The sequence below is a fragment of the Sturnira hondurensis genome, unplaced genomic scaffold (genome assembly GCF_014824575.4).
Source record: "Sturnira hondurensis isolate 20B ecotype Veracruz unplaced genomic scaffold, ASM1482457v3 Scaffold0018728, whole genome shotgun sequence".
In the NCBI taxonomy this organism is placed as follows: domain Eukaryota; kingdom Metazoa; phylum Chordata; class Mammalia; order Chiroptera; family Phyllostomidae; genus Sturnira; species Sturnira hondurensis.
This window is the reverse complement of record NW_028091359.1, coordinates 18,468,813-18,486,035: the sequence shown is the minus strand read 5'-3', so window position 1 is coordinate 18,486,035 and position 17,223 is coordinate 18,468,813. Positions and strand designations below refer to the sequence as shown.

The following is a 17,223-nucleotide window of genomic DNA, read 5'->3' as shown; positions in this document are numbered from 1 at the left end:
GTCCACACCTTCCCTCCAGGACCCAGGATTTTGTACCACCCCCCAGGGGTGCCCTCCCTTGCTCTCTGGATCCTGCTATCCCGTGGCGGCTGCCCTTCTCAGTCTAGCCTTTCAAAGTAAAAGTTAGCCAGTAAGTCGCTCTGTGCCAATGGGAGGGAAGGAACCTCCTCTCTGGAACACAGCCGGGGCAGGTGACTCTCACGGGCAGCGGAGAGCTTGCCTTCAAAACCCCTTTCCAGCACCCACGGGCAGCCAGGTTCCCCCCAATTTAGGCCAGTTACCAGCCCCGGTCACAGCCCTGCCCGGCTCAAAAACCTCCCATGGGTGCCTGGGCTTGAACAACAAACTCCTCGCTGGGCACTCGAGGCCCTCCGAGACCCATCCCTGGAAACGCCTGGCCTGATTTCTCACATACTGTTCCAGCCCATCCCCCCTTCCTGCCACCCCAGCCTCTGCCCCTGCCCCACACTCGTCTTCTGCTTCCACTATCTAACCACCTCGTGAACACAGTAACGACACAACCCTAGTGCACCAGGGTGCCAGACTCTTCTCCCAAGCCAGTGGGGGCCAGGGAGGCACTGGGGCCTTCTGGGGAAATGGACAAGCCCTGTTCAAGCTTCCTCTATAGCTGGCAAGGTCCCTGCAGAAGGCCCCAGCAAGGCCCTGGGGCACTGGACCTGCTGATTGGGCAGCCGTGGGCCGCAGACCTTACCATCTTTATTGCTGGTGACAGGAATGTTGTGGACAGTCCTAAGTTTGAAGCAGGATCCCGTGAGCACCTGCAGCTCCACTGAGCTCAGGACAAAGGCCTGGAGATCTGTGGGAGGAGCCGAGAGAGGGGACGTCAGCGCAGGGTCCACTGGGGCCCGCGGCTCCCTTTGGGGGCTACTGCAGGAAAAAAACCCCACTTGGTTCTAAGGGCAGAGGTGGTCACTGGAAAAAAGGGGAAGACTTGTGAACCCTCCCACGGGGGCTGTCAGAGGGGTAAGAGTGGGGGAGTCCAACTGAAGAGGCGCATGTAAATGAGTATGGGGGAGGGGGAGGGAGAGCGGCTCCCGGGTCCAGGCCCATCACTAAATCACTGTATGCCTTAAGCAAATCACTTAAATTCTTTGGGCCTCAATGGCTCAAGTAATATCAATTAAGAGCCACCTGCCCTGGCACTTTACAGAGTGACTGTGGGGCCTGGAGAGGAGACGCAGCACATGAAAGTGCTTGGTAATACACAAGGCCATTGGGGCAGGACCTCACCCTTCTTCTGTAGTTTCTGAATCGCTTCCCTCCACTCTGACCTCTCATAGTCCGAGGACAGCAGGAACAGGTAGCTCTGCAGAGAGGAGATGACAGTTCAGTGGGGTGGCCCTCGCCAGACTAAGCGAATTCCTGGATTTCGGGGCTCCAGCAAAGCTCCTTCTTACCCAGGTACCACCCCCTAGGCTTTGGGGGAAGCCCAGTGACAGGAGTGGCAGTGCCAGTGATGGCCAGCAGAGGGCACTAGCTCCACACCAATGGGGAGAGGGAGTCTAGGGCCGGAGCCACAGCAGCCTCCTTTTGAATCAGGGCCTGAGTCCCTCATTCCCACAGGTCAGGGCTGGGAACCACAGAGAACAGACAACCCTGGACTGAGGAAGGGGGCTGTCTCAGTGCCATGTCCACACATCCTGACCTTTCCGTTCCGATTGTGGATCCGAAATGGGATTGTGGGGGAATTAAGCAGCAGCAAGAACTCGTTCTCAAACATCTTCTTCTTCAGGCGCTCGATGGCCCGGCTCTGTCCTTTGTTGGCTTTCTGCAGGGGCAGAGGGCACAGACGGTTTTCCTCAGACTCCACCCCTCACCCCGCAGCTCCAAGCACAATTTTCCCCTGTGAGTTGATCATATATATATTTTTCTTTTTTAGTACTTTATGGTGCTGTGACACCTTGGGAGGCTTACATGGCCAGGGAGAAAACTATTCCTCCCAGGTCATGCTAAATCCTAACATATCCCCAACCTCCTCCAACGTCATGCCCCTGCCCTAAGTCACCCAGGACCAGGTACCAGATTGCTAGGGTCAGCCTCTATAGCCCAGAGCCCTCCAACATCACCCAGACTAGTTAGTCCCACACCGTTGCCTGCCCCGCCTTCCTTTCTCTGGGAAAGCGACACTCAGGTTCCGGGCCACGGTTGCCCACGCTCCTTCTGCCTCCTGGCCACACCTGGCCCTTCCCCGTGTGGCTGTGTGGTGTGATGTGCACCCTTCTCTTAGAGACTGTAATTAGTAAAAGTCTTCTTAGTATTAGCCTCTTCTGTCACCTCGATAAATTAAATCTTGAGTACCCTGCTTAATACCTCAGACATCTTTCTGCACAAAGCCCCAATTCCTGGCCTGGGCATGGGGCCTGCAAGGCTGGGTCACAGCCTCCGTGCCCTGCCTGATGCGCCCCACGCCCCACCCTGCGCCCTCCACCTCGGCCTCGTGGTGCTATTCCCTCTGGTAGTGCCCCCTTCTCCAGTGTTCCAAGTTCATGTTTTATAAAGGACCCTTCCCTTTTATTCACAACTCTTATGCTTAAGCCTGATCCCATGCCGCACTCAAACTCCTCAGCTGAAATTCATTTCTGTAGCATTTTTTTTTTTTACCCAGTAGACTAGCAAAACTGTAACAATGGCTCACAACCAGTGCTGTGACAGTGTGGTGAGCGAGTGACTGTCACACACTGCTGGTGGAATGGTAATCGGATGCACCCTTTCCAGAGGGACGCCTGGCAAGTACACGCACAAGCCCGCTGCCCCAAACACCTCACTTGTAGGGAGCCTGTCAGGGGGAGGACATATGAGTGCAGCAATGCTGGCTGCAGACTCGCCCGTGACGGATGAGTAGAGAACCAGAAATAATCTAAATACCCAAAGACACTGTTGTGCAGTCAAGCAACAGAATAGGATGCGGCCGTTAGAAAGAACCCAACAGACCCAAACTAAGGTGCCCTGTTAAGTGAAAAGCTTAAATTGCAAAACAGCATCCGCAGTCTAATCTCATTCAAGTGCGAAACAATGCGCGTGCGTACACGCCAGCTGCAGCACAAAGGAGTGGGAAAGAATATGCCTGGAACCGCTCACAGCGGGGGCCGGAGACAACCGGTCAGTGTGACTCTACACACTTTGGCATCATGAGTTTTCCTTAAAACAAGCCAGGGCTACACTGGTGATTAGGGGAAAAATAAGTTTAAAAAATATTAAACAAGAAAATCACTGCTGCTTCTGTACTTCAGGGAACAATTTTGTTCTGCCTCTCCAGTGACTCCTCTGTGGGCGCTAATGCGCACGCCTGCCCCCTACCCTGGACCCCGACAAGGAGCTCTGTGAGGCGTCCAGCACAGTGCAGTGAGGGCAAGTGGCGCTCAGTAAGCGCTGATTTGACTGAGCAGAAGGCTGCATCCACTCCCCGGGTAGGAGGGAAGGCACCCAGCCCACCACCTCCCAGGGCCAGGTGGGGATGGTGGACAGCACCAGATGGGGCCACAGGCTCCACGGAGGCCAGGTGGGGCCTGGCCATTTGGCAGACCGGTGGCAGGGGACACAGCTGTGCAGGTCTGATGCTCCCTCTGGACAGATGCACACCCCCCTCCCCCGCAGACCCTTGCTTTCAAACACCCCTGGCATTATTACTGTGGCCCTCTCCTCCCCCATTCAAGGAGAGGTGTCTGAGATGAAAGGATCCTTAGTGACCACCTGTTCGTCTTCCTCAACAATCCTTTATGAAACAAGTATTTATTATGTGCCAAGTACTAGGGACATAAAACAGCCCCTTTCGAGAATTCAAATCCTAATCAGTAAAGGAAAAAGGTGACTATGCAATTATAAGTCAGGACCGATGAAGCAAAGAGGGAAACGTCAGGAACCAGGAAGCAGGGCACCCACCCCAGCCCGCAGTGGGTGCACATTAGGGAAGGTTCCCCAGGGGAAGGGAGGTGCAAGCAGAGCTGGATGGGTGAGGAAGAAGCAGACCAATCAAACAAGCCCTCCATGCCCTGCCTGCCATGTACAGGGAGGAGGGGCGGGGGGATGCCTCCTGCGGGCTTTCCACTAGCCTCGGCGTTCAATCAGACGAACTGAAGGCTATGCATTTTCCTGCAAATAGTGCTTTGACTACACCCCACAGGTTCTGATATGCAGAGCTCTCACTTTCATGCAGTTCCCACTTCAATTTCCTCTGTACTCTGAAAGTTTGAACTTGCCAGGCTTATGTTTAACTATATTCTAGTTGTTGGTTTCTACCTTTTTTTAAATCGGAGATTGCCTTTGCAGCCTAAAGCCTGTCCCGTGCCTGTGGATGTTTCACGTGTGCTTAAGAATCTCGGTTCTCGGTCGGGGCACAGGCTACCGTAGCTCATCTCCACACCAGGTGCATCCTGGCATGCAAGGCTCCTTGGTCCTTGGTTTTTGCCTCCTCGGTCGGTTTGTAGGAGGCTTCCTGGGCCCTTTCCCTTGTGCGTGTCCTGCTTTCCCTCACGAAGGCCCCTTCTCTTGCTCCCCTTTTCTGCAGTGCTGACGCACACTCTTCTCCAGGAAACTTCCCAGGATCAGCCTCACTGACTTCTGAGCACTGACTCCTTGGCTTGCCCTCCACCTGCTCAGTGCTGATCTGCTGAGACCAAAGTCTTTCCCCAAGCGTGTGGATGCCCGGGGCCTCCTTTCTCTTGCCTCTTCCCTCCTCATCAGGTTCCCAGCCCTCACCACCTCCCCTGCCTGCGCTTCTCGATACAGCCAGGTCAAAGGGCCCCGAGAAAAACAGCCGACTCCCCTGCACCAGCTCCCCTCTGCTCACCTCCTTCTGGATCTCACTCTTGAGGGCAGAGATCTTCATTTTCATGTCCTCCAGCTCGTGGTCTGGGAAGGGGTGCACGTGGGGGCTGGCCTCCGCCTCCTCAGGGGACGGAAACACGAGGTCGGCCAGGGGGATGTACCATTTGCAGTCATATTGCTGGTGCTTCCTGCCAATGAACCAGAGGAGGACTTGAGCCCGAAGGAGCTCGGCCTGAACTGCTGAGCCCCAAACCGCCTAAAAGCAGTTAACTGAGAACTCATCACAGGCCAAAACGATCCCCTGTCCTTGAGCTGCGCAATCAGGAAACACACGCACGGAGGTCCTAGCGTCAGGTGGCAGTGAGGGCTCCGGACCTTGGCCGTGCCAGTCTTCTGGTCTGGTATGACTGATGTTTCTTGACATCCCGAACCCCTCCAGCAGGAGCAACAGAGGGCTCACGCTTTCCTGTTCCCCATCCCACGCTCTCCCCTCCCTCCCAGTCCGCCTGTGCTTAGCTCATACTCATTATCCTTTAAGCTTGAGATGGAACACAAATGTTATTTCGAACGCCAACTCTGATCAACTGAGGTCGCTTGAGGTACGGGAGAGAGGATTATAAAGCCACGTCTGAGCCCAGTGGGCAACAGTGGGCTCGTTAGTCAGGTCTGCCGTGGGCAGAGGACTGAAGGCACCGGCATGTTTGCTTATGACTGCCACCTGTGCCTTAAAGTAGTCTCAGATCGAGTGCCAGGGAGCCCTGCCCTTTACTGAGTCTCACAAAACCCGCCTCCTCTCACCTGCCCCAGAACGCAGGTCTGTGCCTCTCACCCCGGCACCTCAGTGTCACAGCGAGCTCAAGGCCCGTCTCCCCTGGCCTGTAAGCTAGCGTACTCGGCACACAGTAGGTGAAAGAATGTGGGATGCACACCGAACAACCTTCTCTGCTCATGGCGCTGAGTGGGGCTACATCGCTAAGTCTGGAGAGGGAGGTGGGAAGCGGCTTTCAAGTCAGATTAAGGTTCAAATCCCATCTCCTCCACTTCTAGTTGTGCAACCCGGGGCAACTTATTTTGCTATTCTCTTTCCTGTCACCTGTGAGATGCGGAAAATAAGACCTACTTCATAAAGTTGTTGGGAAGATTAGGAATAATATATTCGAAGCATTTGTCGTGGCACCTGGCATGGCAGACCCACTCAATAAATGATAGCAGCGGATTTAATGAATATTCACTATAACTCGTGAGCAAAAATGTAGAGCCGTCTAATAAAAGAAGAATGCTCAAGTAAATTACGGCAGATCCACTTGTAACATCATGCAGGGAAGGGAAGCGATGATTATGAAGATTAGGCAGCAACAGGGAAAATGCTTATGACGTGAAATGGAAAAAGCAGAGCCCCAGATTGGGTATTCACTCTGATTACAAGCCTCTGAAAAAACGTGTAAGAACATTAAAAAAACTGGAAGGAAATACAGCAGCAGGGGACTGATGCTTACGTTCGGATGGGTGGTGGGTTTTTTCGGTCTGTAATTTGGTTATATTATCTTTATAATTAAACACATCGTTTATTTTTAGAAAAAGACTATGCAGTAAAATAAATTAATATGCTTTTAAAAAGGAAAACATGTAGATTGCTCCGGGCGGCCCAGGGGCTCCACGGGGGGCAGGGCCAAGCCGCTCCCCACCTCTGCACCCTGGGCGCACACACACTCACCCCGCGGATGTCTTCTTGAGCTTGGCGCACAGCAGGACGTCTGTGAAGAGGAAAACGTGCCGCAGCTTCCGGGAACCCTCGGACACCTCCACCAGGAAGCCGTCCTTCACCAGCTGCCGCGTCTGAGGGAGATGGCACACCCACCCACCGCTCAGGCACGGCCCGCCCAGGGCCCAGCCTGCTCGGGCGCACCATCCCGCTGAGGGGTGGGCTGCGGGAGGGGCCGTAGTGCCTGGTGGTTAAGAGCAATGGTTTGGGGGTCACATGGAGACAGGCTTGAATCCAGACTCTGCCACTTCCCAGCTGTGAACTTGGGCAAGTTTCCTGACGTCGCTTAACCTCAGTTTAACCATCTGTCAAGTGGGGGTAATGATGGCTGCCCATAAGGGAGGGATCCCCAGGACGATGCGTGACGCACACTGGCACGGGGCCAGCACATCAGGTGTGATCAGCAGATGGGAGCTTGATGCTTTCCTGCAGCTCTCAACAGCTCCACCTGGACGGACCCTAGTTCAGGATGACTAGGTGCGAACACTGGGGCAAGAACACCCCCACCGCCCCCAACACCCACCCCACAGTCCTAAGAAGTTGGTCTAGATTCAGTTCATCTTGACCTGCAGACCCTCTCAGTCCTGTGGATGCCACCTCTGAGTAAATTCTTCGACCGGCCCAAATGGACGGGAGGCCCTGGGCTCCCCTCTGTGGGGCCGCAGCTGTGTGCGGGGGAGGGGGGGAACCTGCCACCATCTCTAGCCTGGGGCGCTGGGGGGTCCGGAGCGCTGTTTCATGCAGAACTTCCAGAGTTTCCTCCCTGCCACCCTCCGAGGCCGTGGAAGCCCCGGGGCTGTCAAGATCTGTCCCAGCTTTCCTTGCATTACATACCATGTCAGAGCTGCATACACTACAACATGTAGGTAAGTATGTGGAAAGTGGACCACCGAAATGATCTGACACTGATCATGTTATCAGCCTGCTGGACATCTTTCAGCTAATCCCCAAGTCAAATAAACAACTGACATTCTAGGGTTTGCAAACCACGGCTGGGAGCTGCAAGCAGGGACAGCTCTCTGGACTCATTAGTCACTCTCTAGATCCTGTCCCCACTTACTGCCCTCCCCAGGAGACACTGGGGACTCATAAATGTAACAAAGGAGCACAAACCCAGCCAGCCTGTGCTCCTACACGCCACTCCGTTCCCTCTGCTGGCCAGGAAGTGCCCCACGTGGGCCAGGCCATTGACCCATGCCGGTAACTCTCTCTCTGATTCTTCGAACTGCTTCTCCTCACCGGGTCACCCCCCCCAACCCTCCCTCCAGGAAGGGCCCCCCCCCGGAACTGGAGCTGCTGTTCCACATCTAGGTGCTCACCTGGGACTTTCCAGTAACCCAGCTGCCTCAGCCAGCTCTCCCACCAGCTTTTCCTGCTACAGGGCCCTCTCCCTGGCTTCTCCCACCTGCTCATGCAGGCTCATCAGAGGCAGCTCAGAGCTTCCCACTCCCTCAGACTGAGCCACTATCTTCCAGGGCCCCTTTGGGCATCATACCACCATGGTACAGCGGGATATTGGTAGTTAAGACCAAGATAGCCAGAGCGCCCCGACTCCCTAGTAAGGAGGACAGTGCATGGGGCTTACAGACAGCTAACCCCAGCTAAAGAATCCAGTGCTGACAATGGCTAAGAGATCCGTCACACCTGGAGAGACTCTCCAGGCCTTAGTTTCCTCTTCTGTCACAGTGGGGATTATGAAGATTAATGAGACACTGGATTTAAAGCTGTTAGCCCAGGGCACAGGGCCACATGTCTGTGGGTGCAGGACAGCAGGGGTAGGCAATCTGGTCGCCGGGTGAGCGGCTGCGCTGGGCCCTGAGCTCACCTCCCCTTTGGGCGTTGTGACGGCAGTCCGGCGGGGGTCAATGTCCTCATTGATGCTGGACAGGAAGTTCTGGGAGATGCGGAGAGCATCCTGAAGTAGCGGGTAGTCTGGGTGGTCCACAGGGGTGTGCTTCAGCAGGTCCTGGGGAGGGTTGGGGCGGTGAGGTGAGGGAGGTTCTAAAGGGGCTTTAATAAGACAGTGGGACCCTGGCTTGTGTGGCTCAGTGGATTGAGCACGGGTCTGCGAACTGAAGGATCGTGGTTCAGTTCCCAGTCAGGGCACATGCCTGGGTTGCGGGCCAGTTCCCAGTAGGGGACCCACCACAGGCAACCATACACTGATATTTCTCTCCTTCTCTCCTTCCCTTCCCCTCTAAAGATAAATAAATAAATAAATAAATCTTAAAAAAAAAAAAAAAAGACAGTGGAAAGCACTCCATTCTCACTAAAAGAATTCTGGGGGTGGGCATTCAAGGACCCACACTCTGATCTGGTCCTGCCTGTGAAATCTGAACTAAAATTAGGGGCAGCAGCGGTGAAGGCAGTGGGCCCTTTATTTCTCCGCTGAAGTCATTACTCTCCCCCCTTGTGTGTGGGGGGCAGCCAGGTGGAGTCTCCTCTCCCCAAGCAGCTGGGAGAGGCAGCCGTCTGCCGGCCCACAGCTGCTCCAAGGGCACTGCGGAACAGCAGGCAAGGGACGGCGAGGCAGGAAGTGCCTGCCTCCGAGGGCGCACTTGGCCAAATGTCAAGCTTAGTGGCCCAGCTATATTTAGGCCCTGGCCCCACTGCGGCATGGTTACCGCAGGCCAGGCAGGCGCAGCTGGGGCCCGAGGCCCCTCTGTCCAGTTTCCCAGATGAGCTGTGCTCAGTGATCCCAGCACCTGCCCCCTCTGGGCTCAGTCCCTCGTGGAATTCCTGCCCAGTCCCTCGCCACTCAGGGCTCCGACACTCACGTGTAGGACCAGGGTGCTCCTGGTGACTCGGTCAATGGGCTTGTAGAGCAGAGCTGTTGGAGAAGGCAGGGAGGGGACAGGACAGATGAAACACAGGAGCAGCTTGAGGCCTTAGGAACCCGTCTCGCCCCCCAACCTGCTTCACTCCCCTGCGCAGACACCCACCTGCAGGACACCCACCCCGACAAGCAGATTCTGCAGCAACTCACACCTCCATTCTCACCCCCGGGCAGGCCAGACAACACAGCAGGCAGACACACAGCCCTGGCGGCCTGGGCCCTCTCTTGGACCGACCAGGCTCCGGGGGTGGAGGCAGGCGCCCCTCTGTAACCCCCCTGCCCCGACAGCTGTGGGCCTGGCCTCCCCCGCAGAGCTCCAGCACACGCTGGTCACACCTGGAGCCCGGAATGTCGGCAGAAAACGTGCTATTTTTCCAGGGATGGCAGCTCCCTCAGGCCCGGTCACTCCCATGCTCCTCCGGTCCAATGCCTGGCACTGCCAGCTGGAAATGGCAGGCGTCCTTCTGACCCACATAGCCAGCCTCATCTCCACGAGAAGACCCCTCTCCGTGCCCTCAAACCCCAAGACAAAACAGGGCAGGCTGAGGGAGGCAGGCCGACTCTTCAGAAAGGCTCCGCTCCAAGCCAGTGGTAGCCGAGGGGGCAAAGATTTCCTGAAGGAATCCGAGTGGGGCCTCTGGGAGCCATGAAGAGGAGGGGGAAATGCAAGCTCAGCAGACCGCTCTGTGCCACCCTCCTTGGTGACCAGGACACCAAATGAGGATTGCTGGGGTTCGGCGGAGACAGGTGGAAGCGGCAGCTGGTCGAGCAGTACTTCCAAACAAAGCTGCCTGCGAGCAGCTGTGCCCAGCCTCTCCCAACATGGGTGCTTCACCCTCAGTCCTGCACCTGCACGCTTCTGCCGTGGGGTCGAGACCCCTGTCCCCCTGCCGTAGGAGCAATGAGGCAGGATGCTGGTTTGGGGAGGAGAACCCTAGACTGGGTGTCCCATCCCGCAGGACCAGACGGTGACGGGTCTGGGAGCAGACATTCATGCTCTCGCCAGCTCCCAAGCCCCAGAGTCCCCCAAAGCCCTAGACAGAAACGCCCTGCGCAGCGCTAAGCAGGCGCTTCGGGAATACTGCACGGGCTGCGGAGAAGGCGCAGTCTCAGTGTGCGCCACGAGCCTTATCTGCAGTCTTTGCTTGGCTGCCCATTAGAATCACTGGGGAGCTCTTAAAAGACACAGCTGCCAGCCTCACTCTCCTCACCACATGAACTGAATCTCAAGCTCTGCCGGGGGGAACCTGGGTATCAGCATTTTTTAAAAAGCTCCTTGGCCCATTTGGATATGCAGGAATGACTGAAAACCACTGCTTTATGCAAACATGTTTCCCATGTTTGTAGCCCTTTCTTAATTTAGCAATTTCTAGAGCCCCTCCCCCTGGGCTATTCGAGCTGGAAGGGACAAGACCAGGCTGGGGGTTTCCTGGGACAGCGAGGGTAGAGCCCAGTGATCTGCCCGGGGGGATGGGGTGGGGGTGGGCGGGGGGGGGGCAGGTCTAGTTCAGAGGCTGTTCAGGGTATGCACCTGTGGCTTCACTCATCTTGGGAGGAAATCACACCCTGAGAACCCTGGGGACCCAAGAGAAAGTGCGGGTTCAGCAGACACCTGCCAGGGCGGGCCCTGGAGTTCACTCAGGGAAAGCTGATCCTGCGGCGTCAGCTCCCTGTGTCTTTCTTTCGGGTCCCAGGAGGAAGAGGTTTCTGACTAAGCTCAGAGGGCTGCACAAATGGTGGGTTGGGTTTCAGAGGGGTTATTAATATGCCTGTGGTCGCCTCAAGAGTCCACCTGATGAGAGCTGTGGAATGAGTCCTGCACCTCGGCGCAGGTGGGAAAGGGCAGCTGGGAGGAAGTGAGCGGGGAGGGAAGTGCAGGGAGAGGGCACTGGGGACATGGCCCCATATGGAAGGAACCAGGGAGGAGGAGTGACCTGATGTTCCCGCTTCCCAGGGCTCCTATGTGCCTGCTTCCCCTGAGGATGCAGAGAGAGGAGCCCGCCTTTCCCCGTTCACCTGTCCCTGCCCTTCACCTGCCCCACCAGTGTCCTGCCTCTCTTTCTCCCACTCTCTCCACTCCTCACATGCCGTTCCTGTCCCTGGAATAGACATAGTTCACCAGGCAGCAGCACCTATCTCTCCCCCTCCTCCAGGAAGCCTTCTCTGACCAGGACTTTTGCAAACAATACCCATAGTGCCTTGAAGTCAGACCACTGACATGAGTAAGCTGGCCTCACTCTAGTTTGCGGGGTACTTGCTCTGCATCCAGTAATACTGTTTTACATGCATTATTTCCTTTGATTCAAAAGGGAAGCAATTAGCACTAGCCCCACCTCACAGACAGGAAACTTCCCTAAGGCACAGAGAAGTTAGTAAATTGCTCTTAGAAAGACTCACAAGGAAGGAGTAGGTGAGTCTCTCCTTAGGGGCCTGGGTCACACATGACTTCCTTTCACACCCCCCATGGCATCTGGCACAGGGCCCTGCAGAGCTCACAAAGAGCCGTGAACTCCAGAGTGAGCCCCAAGTTGCAGGGTGTCCATGGGACCCTCAGAACTGGCACCCCTAGGAGGAGCGGAGAAGATTCTCAACAGTGTGACTAGCAAGGGCTCACTCACTCCTTACTCCCTGCTTTGAGGCTGACTTCAAAGCCTGCATCACAGGCACCAAAGAAACCCTGAAATCTGGGTCCCAGGCCTGTTTCACTACGACTAAGCTTCCTTTTGGGGAGGGAAGAGGAAGCAAAGGGCTGGCCCCCTCATTTTTAGGGAGGCAGAGGTGAGCCCTGACCAACTCCTAGGTCAAATCAAAAGAGCATTTCCTTTCTGATCTTCGAACAGGCTATTTCCAGCCTAGCTGCCCTCTCGACCCAACGGGTCAGAATCTGAGCTAGAGGGCAGGAGCACAGGGCAGCTTCTGCCCAGTGGCTAGAGCTCCAGAGCTGTCCTGCTGGGGCAGCTGGAGAGGGCCTGCACAGGGTCACCTCCATCAGGAGCCTTGACACAGGACAGCCTGAGAAGGTGAGGGGGCAGCAGTCCCTCTAGCACAGTGGCCCCTGGGAGAGAGCCCAGGAAACCCCACCATCTCTCCTCCAGCACACTGCCCCCCCCCCCATTCATCCTTTGATAAGGAGCTCCAGGTTACCACGGAGATGTGAAAGCTTAGTGACTGGGTAGGGTGCAGAGACAAAGCGCCTGGTGGGAGGGGAGAGACAGGGCCAGCTGCCTGCCACTCCAACATGCAGGGACCCAGAGGTAACATCTGACCCCACACCCCTGCCAAAGGCAGTTGGGGTCATCCCTAAGGCACTTCTTGCCTCCGAGAGCAATGCCCACCAGCTTCCCAACACCTTTCTGCCTGGGCCAACTTCAGCCTCCTTTGACCGAGAACCTGGCTGACAGCAGGTGCCTGTCCTGGGACCCCTCACTGAGGGGACTGACAAGAGCCGATCCCTTCCGCTGCACGGTGGGTGTGTGACCTTCGTGGAGCAGCAGACCGCCACGCCCCCTCTCCCACCAGCTTTGCTAAGTGCCAACACCTTAGCTCCAGGGGCTCCAGTGACTGGAAATAACCCCTCGGAGCAGCCCACTCCCTCCCGCTCTCCCAACTGTACCCAGTCTCCCAGGGCCTCCCAGGGTCTCCTGACGCCGCTGCCCTGAGAGGAGAGCATGTCTTGAAGGCAGCATGTGCTCTCTGAGCACACAATACCCAGGGCGCTCAACCCCCTCTCCTCTCTGGAAACAAAGAAACTCCCAACTTCTGACTCTGGCCGCGCCCTCCTCATCCAGGGTGCTGCTGTCCGACCACCTGTCATTCTGACGGGCCCCCTGCTGACCCCTCTCCAGCCCTTTAGGGTGCTATACCTGCAGGGACAGTCTTGTCACTTTCTGTCTTTAACAGCCTCTCCAGGAAGTTGCCCACAGCCTCTCAAGCTAAGCCACACGACCCTCAGGGGATACCTGGACTCTTCTCTCCTGGTACTTCCCTTTCTAAGCCATTCCTGCCCGGAGTGGCCCCCAGACTTCAATTTCAGTCTGGAAGCTGGTGAACCAGGATAAACGTAGATCCAGTCACTTGCGCCCCCTCCCTTCCCAGCTGCCCCCCAAACCTTGACAGCCACATTTAAGCCCACTCCAGCCAGCCCCCAGCAGTGGGAAGAAACACTGCCTCCCACAAGAGGAGCCCGGGTTACCATAGGTGCAGTTACAGCAGAAGCGAATGATGAGCAGAATTTCCATGGCAGCCTCTGTTCCCGCGGCAGGAGCAGAAGCGCGCGGCCATCGCTCCCGGCTCCCGTCAGCAGCCCAGCCACTCAGCCACCTTGCACGCTGCTGCTGAACAGCCTCCAGAATCAAGCAGCCGCTTCCCAAGTGCTCCTCCAGCAAGGGGAGGGGCGGGGGGGGGGGGGGGGGGGGGGGGGGGGGGGGGAGGGAGGGCGGCACAACGGAGAAGCGGGAGGAAGGAGGAGGAAGGGAGCTGGTTGCCGGCTGGCATCCTAAGGAGGAGCACGTTTGTAGCTGGCTGGCTGCCTAGGGCAGAGGCTGAGTCCGTGCGCGCGCTCACCAACACTCACACACACTCCCACATGAACGTGCACACGCTCGCACAAGCAGGGCACCACAGTCTACAAAGCCAGACAAAGGAAGGGGCTGTTATCCAGCCTGTCCCCCAAAGTACCTTCCATAGTGACTGACGTGTGGCTCTCCTTGGAGTCCTTAGGACCTTTCACTTTGAGTTCCTGCCAAACAGAGGAGAGGAATCACTGCCCGGCCTGTACCTGAGCCTGCCCATCCCCCATGTGAGCACAGGGGGAAGGGGGGCTCTGAAACCCAGGGCTCCACACACCAGAGAGACGAAGACCACCGGGCAAGGGCCTCCCTGAGCCACACCCCCGGTCTCCAGGAGCCCCAGAGCCCAGCAGCAGGGTGCAGGCGAGAAGGATTTTGATAATCACGCTCCTCAGACCTGTCCCTTAAAGCACCCCCCCTCCCCCCCACCCCCGCCCTGCAACTTCCAGAGCATCAGAGGCAGCAGGAGCAGGACTCCCCCCCACAGGGTATCCCCAGCAGCAGCCACAGTTTAGGGGTCTGTACACACCAGCCTTGATCGGACAAGCACCAGGTGTATCAGCTGATCCTGGGGACAAGAGCAGCCCCTCCAATGAGTGAGGGGTCCCACACACCAGTACAGGATGAGGGGCGCACCTGGGGCCAAGAGGCTTACTTCCACAGCCTACTCAGGAGGGACTCGCCGGGCCCCCAGCTCCACCAGACATGCCCCTCTCCCGCAGCTGATGCTGGGCATCAGAGAGGAAGCCAAGGGGAAGAAAGAGCTAACACGCCACTGTGGGGACCCTGGGCAGAGTGACCGGCAGTGAGTGCTGGAAACAGACTCCAGGGCAGCTTATCTGCCCCACACCTCTCTTATCTGCCTTGAGAGAGGTCCAGCTCCAGCTCCAGCTCCAGCTCCTGCCAAAGGAGCAGTGCGGCCTGTAACTGGAGCTGTAATGCAATTCCCACCTGGAGGGCTGAGTGCAAAGAGGGGTATCCAAGGCGTGGGGGGGCGGGTGAGGGGGAGACGGGGCCGAGGTGAGGCCAAGGTCAGGTACCCAGGTGATATTGCCCACTGCCGGGCGGGGGGAACTGCTCCGGCAACAGGAGCTCCCCTTGTCCTGAGCCTGCCTCAAGCCGTTTCTAGACAGAGAAAACCCCCAGGGACTGAGCCTGGGGTTGGGAGGCGGAGAAGGGGGGTTACTCAGCTCCTGACGTCGATGTCTCTAGCTGGTGTCTGGATTCCTAGTTCTAGGGAATTTTTCTCCGTTCCCCCCTCCAGTGCAGCCTAGAGGTATGAAATCACTCCTGCCGCAGAGGAAAAGGGCCTAATTGCAGTAATTAAGTGGCAGCTCCAGTAGGAGGAGGCAGCTTCAGCGCCTGAATCAGGGTGAGGAGCCACCTGGCAGCAGGCCACTGGCTCTGCCCTTGGAGCCAGTTGGCTTTGCGTGGGGCTTCTGGGTGAGTGCAGGGGGTTCTGCCCACCACAAGGGGGACCCCCCCACACTCTGGACTATACACGACCCCAGGTACCCAGGCAGTCATGGCAGGCCTCTCTGAACACAGAGCCAGGGAAACTGATCTGTTCGCAGGGAGAACGGGGAGCCATGAGGGGAAGCCCCCTTCCCCCAGCCTCGTGACTTCACAGAGAGGGACTTCACCGCCCGTCACTCTGTCCTCTGAGGCAGAGGATGACTTGCCTGACCCTGGGTTTGGGACGAGAAACCGAGGTCAACCCTCCTCTCTCTGGCCCCAGTAGACGTGTTGAATTGTGGGGGGGGCTCCCGAGCACTAACAAGCCCAACTCGGCTACAGACCCAAGTCCGCACTTTTCCAATCTGACTTTTACTTGTAATCAAGACACTTGCACCTCCACCTGACTCTGGTACTGCGTCTAGGCCAGTTTCTACCCTGGTTATAACCCATAACCCCACTAGTTTCACGAAAACTATGCTGCATCTCACCAACTCTTCCAGCATCAAAGCTGAGGCAAGAAAGCCAAGGGCTGGGAGGGCCTGTAAGGCAGGGCCACCGAAACTGTAGAAGGGCTCCTGCTCCCTAGAACTGGAGGAGGGGCTCTCCTGCCCTGAGCTTGGGGCTGGGTGCTCTGCCTGCAAGGCCAGCGGCTTGGGACTGTCACGGAGATCTTTCTGGCTAAAGGGGTGAGCTGGGCTGTGCTCCTGAGGGATCCTACAGCCCCACCCCGCCGCTTCCTGGAGCAGCAATGGCAGACAATGCCACACCTTCACCCTGCAGGGGGCGTGGAGGGAAGGCTTTGGGCAGCAGCAGATACATTTCCAGCTAGAGAACCCGAGACTTCTCCCCACCTAAGTGGCCCCTGTGCTCTCAGCGGGGAATGCAAAGATCTGAAAAGCCCGCCTGGCCCAGACTTCCTCAAATTTCCCTGATCAATAAAAATCACCCAGGAAGCTTCCTAAAAATAGACTCCTGGGCCCCCAACCCCCAACCTTCTGAACTGACTGAAGCTCCAGGGAAGGTGCCTGAAGACCTGCATTTTAAGCAGTGTCCTTGTGGCTCTTATCAAGTCTGGCAAGTCAGACACCTCATTCTATAGAAACAAAAGCCAACGGAAGGGAAGTAAGTGGCTTCCTCGAGGTCACTGAGGTGTGGGGAATACTGCTTTTTTTGGCCTCCCCTGTTCTAGCAGAATAACCTAAAACAGAGTGACAAAATCAAACAAATTGGTGCTCTTACATTAAGAGGGAAAATGTCAAGTGCAAGAAAGCAAATGTCAGGCTAAGTGTCACCCATCAGGGGGACCGGTTCCCTCAGTGGCAAGCAGGAAAGGAGAGGCCCAGAGGCTAGAAGGCTATGAGCAGCCACGGTGTCACAGGGGTGGCCGTGCAGGGAGGTGCCCACCTCGGAGATCTTCTGGAATTGGTTGTTGGACTGGCTGCACTTCTCAGCTGTCTCCAGAGCGACTTTATAGTTATCCACGAAGGCTTTGTACACGCCAAGCTGGCTGGCCTGCAAGGAGAAAGGGGAGAGGGAGAGAGGAGGGCAGGAGCGGGGTGGGGAGAGGATTAATGAATGGATGAAAGCTTAACCTGAGCACCTGGCACTCACTTAGCACTCAGAACCTCTAACTCAGCTCCAAAGGGCTGGCTGGGAAGAGAGGGCAAAGGCAGGATGCTTATACTACGGTATGCTTTTGAACTTGATGGTTTCCATGGAAACTGACTCAACCAATAAGGTTAACAAGGGGGGTTTGGGCGAGCAGGATAGGGCCTTGGTTGGCATGCCAGAAGTTCAATTCATCAGCAGCATTT

General features: G+C 56.7%; 1 protein-coding gene across 4 annotated transcripts in view; it reads right to left on the bottom strand.

Annotated features, from left to right (window-relative positions):
• Positions 1–17,223, bottom strand: part of ABR (ABR activator of RhoGEF and GTPase) — a 174,481-nt gene that overhangs the window by 41,647 nt on the left and 115,611 nt on the right. For all 4 annotated transcript variants that reach the window (XM_037070144.1, XM_037070147.1, XM_037070145.1 and 1 more), the window contains 9 exons: positions 16,814–16,921; positions 14,061–14,121; positions 9,325–9,377; positions 8,373–8,513; positions 6,500–6,621; positions 4,808–4,973; positions 1,667–1,789; positions 1,252–1,327; positions 713–817 (listed from right to left, as the gene is read on the bottom strand). In XM_037070144.1, the coding sequence (XP_036926039.1) occupies positions 713–817; positions 1,252–1,327; positions 1,667–1,789; positions 4,808–4,973; positions 6,500–6,621; positions 8,373–8,513; positions 9,325–9,377; positions 14,061–14,121; positions 16,814–16,921 (955 nt within the window). The remainder of the gene's footprint in view (positions 1–712; positions 818–1,251; positions 1,328–1,666; positions 1,790–4,807; positions 4,974–6,499; positions 6,622–8,372; positions 8,514–9,324; positions 9,378–14,060; positions 14,122–16,813; positions 16,922–17,223) is intronic.